General features: G+C 37.2%; 2 protein-coding genes across 2 annotated transcripts in view; one reads left to right on the forward strand and one right to left on the reverse strand.

Moving 5' to 3' along the window:
• Positions 1-11,448, reverse strand: part of LOC144957036 (uncharacterized) — a 326,762-nt gene that overhangs the window by 41,973 nt on the left and 273,341 nt on the right. The window lies entirely within an intron of this gene.
• LOC144957031 (WD repeat-containing protein 48-like) overlaps positions 1-11,448 on the forward strand; it is a 33,521-nt gene that overhangs the window by 5,849 nt on the left and 16,224 nt on the right. Inside the window, exons 5-13 of the mRNA XM_078887966.1 lie at positions 914-1,043; positions 1,644-1,834; positions 4,035-4,139; positions 5,053-5,172; positions 5,542-5,613; positions 6,877-6,973; positions 7,280-7,377; positions 8,546-8,653; positions 10,465-10,564. Coding sequence (XP_078744092.1) covers positions 914-1,043; positions 1,644-1,834; positions 4,035-4,139; positions 5,053-5,172; positions 5,542-5,613; positions 6,877-6,973; positions 7,280-7,377; positions 8,546-8,653; positions 10,465-10,564 — 1,021 coding nt within the window. The remainder of the gene's footprint in view (positions 1-913; positions 1,044-1,643; positions 1,835-4,034; positions 4,140-5,052; positions 5,173-5,541; positions 5,614-6,876; positions 6,974-7,279; positions 7,378-8,545; positions 8,654-10,464; positions 10,565-11,448) is intronic.

Genomic DNA, 11,448 nt, shown 5'->3' on the forward strand with positions numbered 1-11,448 from the left:
ACAGAATTCAGTATGTAAATAAACCTCTGTACGTTTCCCAATCACCTGGTGAATGGAATAAAACGTAAATATATAATGTCCTTTTACTGGATAAGTGTTCAGATAGAAGTCACTCGATGTGTTCTTCGAAAAGTTCCGTAATTTTTTTTTCCTCTTGAATCGGCAATCCTGGATTATGTAGCTGGGTCTACTAGATCCGACAGAATGTTTTGGTTTGTAGTTTGTGTTTTATTATGTTTTTTTTTTTGTTTTGTTTTTTATGCAATGGAATGATGATTTGATATGTCGTATTAATGCAATGTCGTATCCACTCAGTGTTCTTGTTCATATGGTGGATTCTGTGTTAACATCAATGAAATCAAGCTCATTTGTTTTTCAGACACGCTGACGGTACCAGGAGTCCTTCAAACTCATTACGCCCATGGAGCCAAAGCTCATCTTGTTTTTAACTGACAAAATTTAAATAGGCTTATCATTTTCCTCCAAATCCAACAGCTCATATACATGGATCTCAAATTTCAAGTCCTTCGCTATGGCAACGAGCAATTTCAGCTGAAGAAGTTCCATTAATTTTCCATTAATTTTGTTATGTCTGGGTGTATGAGTCTTATTCTTATTGATTCAATAATCTTTTCTTCTTTCTTTTTAGTGTCAATTGATGTTTATGTTAATAATTATATATTTTACCAGTATTGTCTTTAATAGGATGGACATTTTGCTCCACTTTATTTCTGTAATGGGCTTTCTGTGAAATCTGCGAAATGTTCCTCCTTTTTAAAATTTTTGATTTGCGACCCATGTAAAGACTTAACACGTTATTTTTTAAAGCTGTTAATAGCTGTTAGCTGTTATAAATTTTTTAATACTTACAATCAATATAATATTTCGTTCAATCCCCTCTACTTCCCCCCAGGACTATGTGAAGGCTTTGGCATATGCCAAGGACAGAGAGAAAGTGGCGTCAGCCGGTCTGGACAGACAGATATTTCTATGGGACGTCAACACCCTGACAGCTCTTACAGCCTCCAACAATACAGTCACCAGTAAGTCCATAGGAATGATAAAGATGATTAAGAAGGAAATTTCTCTCTACTCACATTATCTCGCTGCACCCAGGTGTAAAATTAGTACCTGGCAAGGAACAGCGTTATATCTGTCCCCAAAAAAGAAAAATTGTAATAGTGCTAACAGGCATCATGTCTCTTTTCCTACATGTTAAGTATCTCTGGCTTGGGACCTCTGTAAAGCGTTTTCAGCACATTAAATGGATCTTGAACTTTATGAAATCTCCAAATTGAAAATATATATTTTGGTAGTGATATTAATCATGGTTATAATAGTGGTGGTAATGATACATATCCAGTCATATTATAACACTGAACAGAGCATGGGCACAAATTGGGAGAACAGCTGGAATCATGAAAAAGTGGAGGCTGGCTGAGACTAGCTTGTGTACATGTGGATGCCCAGAGCAGACGATGGAGCACATTCTTAGAGAATGCCAGGATGGGCCCAGCTGCACTGACCATGACCTAAGAGTCTGCTCCACAGGTACTGTGGGTTCAGTGTTGTTGGAGCGACAAGCTATGATGATGATGAACCCACTTAATCATCTTATTGTTTCATTTTTTCTTTATCCCCAGCATCCAGTTTAACTGGCAACAAAGATTCCATCTACAGCCTGGCCATGAACCAATCTGGCTCCATCATTGTGTCTGGGTCGACAGAGAAAGTCTTGAGAGTCTGGGATGTTCGTTGTTGTCAGAAATTAATGAAGTTGAAAGGTCACACCGACAATGTCAAGGCTCTTCTACTTAACAAAGATGGAACACAGGTGTGAAGGGAGGGGGAGGATAATGTGTATTACTTATTTGTTACAGTGAATGACATAATCAGTCGGATGGTGAAAAGGTTTGAACTGAGATATTTCCAAGTTTAGTTAAAAGGTTAATTTTTATCAAAAATGAGTTCTTGTCATAAATGATTAAATCAACACTTTTTGCACATCTTCGAGAAATATCAAAGCTTAATTTCACTTCTAAATGTTTTTTACAGCTAGTCCAGTTGAAAAAGTATGAAATTTGAGAAAAGTTGCAAGATACAATTCCCATACAACTGTCCATAACTTCATGAAAAATCACCCCATTTACTTCAAATAAAGATTAAAAATGCTCTGGGGAGCATATTCTTTCAGAAAATGAAAAAAAAATGCAAACCCAAAATTTTCACCTTCCGACTGATTATGTCATGCACTGACACATTTTTTAAAATCCCGAGTGATGGGGAGGGAAAGGAGTTAAATTGAATACTTGATGCACAACTACTGGGTAATCTTTCAAAGCCGTCGTCAGCCCATGGAGCCAGTGGTTTATCCCGGGTTTCTATAGTGTGAAATGGACATTGGCAATTGATCGCTACCCTTTGGATAGGACGCTGGTCTATTATTGCAACATACTTTCAGCCAGATATAATAATATCTCACCAACTACCTGGTGGATAGAGAGAAAAAAAATTCATCTTCACCTGGGTTTGATCTTGGTCCCTTTGCGTGTAAAGAGAGTGCTCTACCATCTGAACTATCAAGGATCCCCATTGACATTTTGTAGGGCCCGCTAAATTCTAAATCTATTGTTAATTTCCTTCCTTTTTAAAAAACGCTGAAGTTACTTGACATTGTTGGGTTTGTTTCATAACTCCTGAAATCAAAACCTGAGAAACATTCTGATGAGCCCGTTCAAACTTAAGCCTTCACCAGTGGGGTTTGGAGTATTTTCTAACCTGATTGAACAATTATTTCACCCTTAATCTTCTGAATGTAACGACAGATGGCTTTAAATATGGATAGTAACGATAGTGATTTATTAACGATTGTCATACAGTAAGGGAGGGCGGGTGGTTGGATGGGAGCATCACCCTTGAATCATATACCTATGATGTTCGCATGGGTGTACGATCCGATAGTGATGTCGTTTCTTCTTCTCTTTACTAGCCTATCCTGCTTCTTTGGTTTGTGATTGTATTTTTGACAGGGGATTTTTTTTTTCTGTAAATCTTCTGCCTGTTTGTTCTTGGTTGTTTATAATTTAGCTTATGATATCTTTGGGTTATGATTTTGATTTACATTTGTACTATTTTTGTTAGATTGCTTGTTTTTTTGTTTCATCGGTCTCTCATATAACCTCAATTGTGTTGGAAGAGACCTAAAGCAACAAACAACAACAAATCACCCTTAATCTTCTGAATGTAACGACAGATGGCTTTAAATATGGATAGTAACGATAGTGATTTATTAACGATTGTCATACAGTAAGGGAGGCCTGGGTGGGGATCCTGACCTCCCATAGCGGGCAGGGAGGTACATACTGTGTCTTCTATCCCCTTATATCTGTTTTCCAACATGCTTTCTGTCTTTGTCTCGGAATGAGATTACTTGGTTTTGTCCTGGTCCTGGTCGGATCCCCTGGCTAAGAGGGAAACAGTCGAATGTATAGTTAGTTTTGGGAGATGATATTTTTTTCCTTTTAAATCATCTCTCTGTTATGCACTGTATTATGCTTTCTTTATATTATATATGATTTGTAAAACATTTGAGTGTGTTCCTCTTAGCGGGGAACCGTGCTTGTGTCTGGATGAGACTTTTAGTGATCTCAAACTAAGTACTTTGATAGAGTGCTTTTGGAATCTACACCTGTTTCTTATTTGAACCAATTCCACTTTGTCTTCCCTTTTCTTGGATGCTTTATTGTAATTCTAGAACTTTTTACTATCCCATTTTCTTCTTTTTTACTGGCGCTGATATGACCTTAATGTGTTGCAAGCGCCGTAAAACCCTTAAAAACAAAAAAACAAAACAGTAAGGGAGACAATATTCAAACGTGACAACTGTAAAGATTTTGATAAAAGTTCATGCATAGTCAGTGTTCTACTGGGAATTTTCAAATTCCACCATTATAAATATAGAATTAAATTACTTGTTTTTAAAAAAATTCCAATACAATTTCACAATTAATATGTAAACCTTTTTTTTTTTTCAGTGTCTGTCGGGAAGTTCTGATGGAACGATTCGTTTATGGTCTCTTGGTCAGCAGCTTTGTATCGCCACATTCCGTGTCCATGATGAAGGCGTCTGGGCCTTACAGGTACTGATTATAATGATTATATGGTGACGGTAGTAATAATAATACTCGTCATCATCATCATCATAAAAATTACCAAAACAATAATCATAAATAAAGAAATAATAATGATTATCATAATATTGTGAATATGGAGAAGGAAAAAAAAAAGGAATGATGATAATGATAATAATAATAATGATGATGATGATAGTAATGATTGTCATAGAATTGATAATGATTATCATCATAATAATGAGGAGAAGAAGAATGAGGATAATGATAATATTCATGATAGTAATAATAATAATAATGATAATGATTATCGTCATGATAGTAATGACAGATTTTTTTTTTTTTTTTTAAATTTTATGAGTTTTTTGAGGGTGTCTTTATTTTTTTTTTGCTAGCTTAATGGAGGGTTTTTTCTTTGTGACTGGTCATTTTTGCCAGAATTATTTTTTTCTGTCCGCCAGGCAGTGATTGGCTTGCTGGGTCTGATAAATCTGATGGAAATTGCTTTGCGATAGACCAGCGTCCTATCCAGGATTAACTTTGGCTTATTGGCTCTAAAGGACTATTTTAAAATATTATTATTAGTCTCTAAATTGAGCTTTTATATAACGCAATATCCACTGAATGTGCTCAAAGTGCTTTACAAGGGGTCCCTGGCCAACAGCAACATTTAACATGTAGGACAGGACATGAGGCCTGTTAGGCGATATTACAATTTTTTTCGGACAGAGACAATGCTATTAACGACCAGGTAGTTATTTTACACCCGAGTACGATGAGAGAATGTGAGTAAAGAGCCTTCTCCAAGGACTCAACCATGTGCAGAGCGAGGCTCGAACACAGGACCTTCCGATCCGAAAGCGAGTGTCATACCACTTGACCACATAACCGCTTTAAATTAGCTTTGATGTTTTTGTTTCAGGCCAACGATGCTTTTTCTGTGGTTTTCTCTGGAGGTCGTGACAGGAAGGTGTGGGCCACAGAGATGAGGTGTCCTGATAACCGAGAGCTGATTTGTGAGGAAAAAAGCCCTGTCTTAAAGGTAAGAATTACAATAAATGTGACCCACTCGCTTAACGTGGTGTGATATTGAGATAGACCAAATGCCTAAACAAAACGGTTACTTTAGAATAAAATTCATCAGAATCAGAATATTTGATTGAAAATTGAGGCGGTGAGGGGTGGGTGATCCTGCAAGGGGAGACCTTTTAAAGAAAATAATAATAATAATGATATTAAGATTAATGATAATAATTATAATTTTAAGAATGGTAATAATAATGTTAAGGACAATAAGAAGAATGATAATGGTAATGCTAAAACCAGTAGAAGTTCTAGTCGTAGTAGCAGTGGTTGTAGAAGTCATATTACTAACATTAATGATTAAAAAGGATAATTATGTCATTTTCAGCTTCAGTTGGTGGAGAATGCCCCCCAGCCCAACATATGGGTGTCTACCACGGATTCAAGTATCAGGAACTGGGTAAGCTCCTTCTCCACAGGCATATAGTATTTATATTTTAAATATCATTCAGAGGATGTTTTATTAGCATTTTTAGATAGTAGAATGTTTCTATATTATAAAACTTTATTAAATGGGTGAAAATGATTGTTTGCCATCCTTTAGGTAGGACAGTCTATCCCAAAGTACTGCCAGGGAGACAGAGGGTTTACTGTGTGCAAAATGCTTTCCATAAGGGCAATGTAAACGTTGCTGCTCACAGCTCGAAGAAATAAATAACAATGTGAAATTGAATGTAAGCTTCAATTTGATATATGAAAAAAGATAAAATGGATGTTTCAGGTTTCCCTTTTATCAGCAAAACAGGATGAATACAGATGAACGAGATAATGTAGTGGCATTGTTAAGATGAATTCATCTTAATAATAATCACTGAGACACCAATACAATTGATTGTATCCCATTGCTGTTAAAATATTCAAGATTCATCTTAACAACGCCACTACTACATTATCTCTTTCATCTGTAGTGTTTCATTCATCCTGTTCTGTTGATAAAGGGGAAACCCGAAACATCAATTTTATCTGTTTTCGTATATTAAATTGAAGCTTACATTCAATTTCACATTGTTATTTATTTCCATAAGGGCATACCATTGGAGTGCCTTGTCGCCAAGCTTTTAATTAAACCTTTTGTAAAACTAATCTAGGTTATGTCAGTCTACAAACATAGTGGGCAGGGAGGTACATACTGTGTCTTCGATCCCCCTATGACTTGTTTTCCAACATGCTTTCTGTCTTTGTCTTGGAATGAGATTACTTGGTTTTGTCCTGGCCCTGGCCGTATCCTGGCTGGGAGGGAAACGGTCAAATGCATAGTTATTGTTTTGGGAGATGATATTTTTTTTCCTTGTAAATCATCTCTCTGTTATGCACTGTATTATGCTTTCTTTATATTATATATGATTTGTAAACGTTTGAGTGTATTCCTCTTAGTGGGGACCTGTGCTTGTGTCTGGATGAGAATTTAGGTGATCTCAAACTAAGTACACTGATAATGTGCTCTTGGAATCTATATCTGCTCCCAATTTGGACCAATTCCCCTTTGTCTGCCTTGTTCTTGGATGCTTTTATTGTAATTCTAGAACTTTTTACTATCCCATTTTCTTCCTTTTTACTGGCGCTGATATGACCTTAATGTGTTGCAAGCGCCGTAAAACCCTTAAAACAAACATCACTCAACAAAGTTTTTTTATTCATGTTTTCCACTTTTCCACGTTTGCAGCCAGTGAAAATCCCAGCCTCCAGGGCCTCGGGCGATTTTGACAACGACCGCTGGAGACCTTCACCGGCCTTCTCCCAACCTAACATGACCGTTAAAGGTATATTGTGGGGGACCACCCTATTCTGGTTAACAGGGATGCAGTCTGTAGTTTCTTTTATGCCAAATGGATCGACTACTACTACTACTACTACTACTACTACTACTACTACTACTACTACTACTACTACTACTACTACTACTACTACTACTACTACCGCTATAACTTGTACTACTTTTAATAGTGGAAATGTGGCAATTGATTTTCTTTGCCTAACTGTTATAACAGGTTTTCTCATATATAAGAGACCCATTATCCCTGTTATATCCATGTTCTTCTGTATAATTTGTGTCCTGTGCTCCCCAGGTGACCCCAGCATCAGACAATATCACGTGTTGAATGACAAACGACACATTGTAACCAAAGACACAGATGATAATGTTGTTCTATGGGATGTTCTCACTGTAAGTGTTGATGTGTGTCTGACTCAATATGTGTGGTAATGTTATTGAATAAATATAATTAAAAAGATACATTCCAAGGGAATTTTGCCTTCCAAAGGAAGACTGGAATGATCCTGGCTGCATTACTGCGCTGTAAAATTTTCCGGGCAGCTATGTGGTCTAGTGGTTTGACACTCGCTTTCGGATCTGAAGGTCCTGGGTTCGAGCCTTGCTCTGTGCATATTTGAGTCCTTGGAGAAGGCTCTTTACTCACATTCTCTCACCGTACTCAGGTGTAAAAATAGTACCTGGTCGTTAACAGCGTTGTCTCTGTCCTAAAAAAAAATTGTAATATCGCCTAAAGGGCGTCATGTCCCATCCTAACTGTTAAATGTTGCTGTTGGCCAGGGATTCCTTGTAAAGCGCTTTGAGCACGTTTAGTGGATATTGCGCTATATAAAAGCTCGTGTTAAGGATCAATTTAATTTAAAGTGAGCTAGGGCAAGCTGACTTGCTCAAGGTCACACAGCGTGACGTGCAGTCAAACTAGCTACCTTTCTGGCATGAAGCAAAGATCATACCACTGTCATATGTTGATTTCTTTTCATTGCAAAACATGAATGTATTCAGATGGATGCAAAGAAATGTTATACGTGCAAACCTTCCAAATGTCCTCAGGGCAAAGTGAATAAATAAATTATTTTTTTTATATGAAAATTTCAGTAAGGCATTTCCACGGATCAACCATACTTAATTCATTTCACGCTGTTTCATTTATATTCCCCTGAACGCAATATGGAAATTTAGATTGATGTTATGTTTCCCCTTTTAAAAAGTAGTCCTTCAGAGTTATGGCCCCGTGAAACAGACAATAGCAATTGCTTGCTATCCTTTGGATAGGATGCTAGTCTATCGCAAAGTACTTTCCACCAAATCTAACAGACCCAGCTACCCATTCACTGCTGGGTGGACAGGGGGGTCAGAGTAAAATCTCGACGGCACCCGGGATCGATCTCGGTCCCTTTGCGTGTGAAACGAGTGCTCTACCAACTGAACTGTCGGGACCCCCTTTCCCCTGAAAGCTCAAGTTGTTGTTTTTTTTTATAGTGTCAGGCCTTGGCCCTGCCCATGCTGTGTTGTGTCACATAATGTCTGTCATCTTTTTCTTTTGACTTGTTTTTCTCTCCAGGCCAGGAAAGTGACGGACTACGGCAAGTCTGACATAGAGGATGTGGTCAAACGACACTTCAAGATGATTTTTGTACCAAACTGGTTTTCTGTGGACCTCAAGACAGGGGTATGTGTCGTTATCTTCCTTATAATATGTTTCCTTTGCATTTCCTTTCTCGCCAACTTTTTCATTCATGGTGGAATATTCACAAAGTTTGAATAACTCTTTTATTTTTCCCGTCATTCCACCACTGCAAACAAAATTCTAGTCGTTTAACCCAGATGAATTTATTTTTTTAAAATACCGGTTAAATTTTACTCACTCCTTAATAATGTGCTTGAAAGTTGTAAAATGAATTTAAAAGAGCATTAATTTTTGGTAAATTGAATTGATTCTAAACCAGGTTCGAGCCTCGCTGGCATATAGTTGAGTCTTTGTAAAAGGCTCTTTACTCACATTCTCTCACCATACTCAGGTGTAAAATGAGTACCTGGCTGTTAACAGCGTTGTCTTTGTCCGAAAAATTGTAATATTGCCTAACAGGCGTCATGTCCCGTCCTACATGTTAAATGTCGCTGTTGACCAGGGACCGCCTGTAAAGCGCTTTGAGCACATTTAGTGGATATTGCGCTATATAAAGCTCAATTTAAAAAAAAAAAATTTAAATGTGTTTCCTTTGCATTTCCTTTGTCGCCAACTTTCCATCAATGGTGGAATCTTCACAAAGTTTGAATAGCTGTTCCCATCATTCCCATTCCACCACTGCCAACAAAATTCTAGTCGTTTAACCCAAATGAATTTTTTTTTAAAATACCGGTTAAATATTACTCACTCCTTAATAATGTGTTTGAATGTTGTACAATGAATTTAAAAGAGCACACGCCTTAATAATGTGTTTGAATGTTGTACAATGAATTTAAAAGAGCATTAATTTTTGGTGAATTGAATTGATTCTAAACCGAGTTGTGTATATTTGCAGGTCTGATAGCCTAATGCAATCATGGGCTTGATTTAACATTGTTGTAATGGACAACATTTTGCATTGGTTTGAGAGTATGTCCATTACAACAATGAGCCCATAACATTTTGGGTTATCAGACCTGCACAAAAGTACACATTGTTCTTTACTAATAATTTGTGACTCACCATCTCAAAGCAGCATTATTTATGTGTGAATAATAATAATATATGGTTTTTATGCCGCACCTTATCCCATATATCAACAAGCTCAAAGCGCTTAACAGTAACGTGGCTACTTTTACTCAAACATACAACCACTCAAACATGCAAGATGAAACAAAGCAATATAATTGTACAATGCTACATATTAAAAAGAAACGTTTAAAGATGGTTTTTTAAAGAAATCTGTATCATTACTGTCTCTAATATATCTTGGAAGAGGGTTCCAGATAAGGGGTGAAAACTAGTTGATGAAAATTTGATTGATAGCCACAAATATGATACTTGGGATTAATTTCCAATAGTAATGATGAGAATTAATACTATTTATTTAATTTTTTAAAACTCAAAAGGTTCATATTTCTGATCATTTTGATTCTAGATTCACTTTGTATGACTATGTGGGCTTGTGGTATGACGCTCGCCTTTGGATCGGAAGGTCCTGGGTTCGAGCCCCCGTTCTGACCAGTGCATAGTTGAGTCCTTGGAAAAGGTGTAAAATGAGTACCTGGCCGTTAATTGCGTTGTCTCTGTTTCAAAATAATAGTGATACCACCCAACATGTATCTTGTCTCATCCTACATGTTACAAGTTGCTGTTGGCTTGTGACGCGCTTTGAGTATGTTTAGTGTGTTATCGGGCACGGTAAAAATAACTCGTTTAATAATGAATACAAAGAGATGAAAGAATCGTATAACGTTACAATTCTATATTAATACCCAATCCATTCATTTGGTTCTTTATTCAATGCTCTCCAGTTACTGACTATCCACCTAGAGGAGTCAGACTGTTTTGCTGCCTGGATGCCCACAAGAGATCTCGGTTTGGAGTTGTCCCCAGATGAACCAGAGTCCAAAAGTAAGGCCTCTGTTTTATTTTTTTAAAGAAAAGAAAGAAGAAAAAAAACATGAGCTTTTGTGTAATATATTATCAAGGGTCCCATTAGCTCAGTTGGTAGAGAACTTGCTTCACATGAAAAGGGACCAAGATTGTTCCTGGATGCAGTTGAGATTTATTTGTTTTGACCCTCTTTGTCCGCCCAGCATTTATTGGGTAGCTGATTGTCTGATGTCTGATAGATCTGGTGGAAAGTACTTTGTAATTGAATAGCATGGTATCCGAATGGTAGCAATAGCAAACAATTGTAATTGTCTGTTTCACACTATAAAGACAGGGATAAACTCCGGCTCGGTTGGTCTTATTGCTCTGAAGAATTACTTCCCCCTACATCTGTCATGGGCCGATTTCAAGTTGACTCAATGTACAACTTTTTCTCATTTCCGTCGTTTTCATCATGAGATTAGGAAATACAAAAGCAGAATAAAAAGCTTACCATATGTGCAAATAAGAACAACCAGAATCACTTGTAAGCCTAAATAAACAATTGCAGACTGTGGGAGTCGACAAAGGTAAAATGATTAGGCAAAGGGCAAAACCGGCCGAAATGTATACAAGTTCTAGACCTTTAAGGCGAGAAAGAAAAAAATGGACAGACAAGAGAGAAACTGCGTACAGTCACGTCTCTCTCTAATTTGGAACTCCACAATCCGAATGTCTCCATTATCCAGACAGGTTGCCAGGGGACGGATTTTTTTTTCTTCTTTATTTGTAAACTTTAGGGACTGATTCCACTGTCCGGATGTCTCTGTAATCCAGGCAAAATTCTGGGAACGGAAACGGAGGTGAGAGACGTGACTGTATTTTAGTTAATTGAGCTTTTTTTTAGTATAGCGCATTATCTA

Source organism: Berghia stephanieae, chromosome 11 (genome assembly GCF_034508935.2).
Source record: "Berghia stephanieae isolate SIO BIC M18660-M18661 chromosome 11, UCSD_Bste_1.3, whole genome shotgun sequence".
NCBI classification, from domain to species: Eukaryota; Metazoa; Mollusca; class Gastropoda; order Nudibranchia; family Aeolidiidae; genus Berghia; species Berghia stephanieae.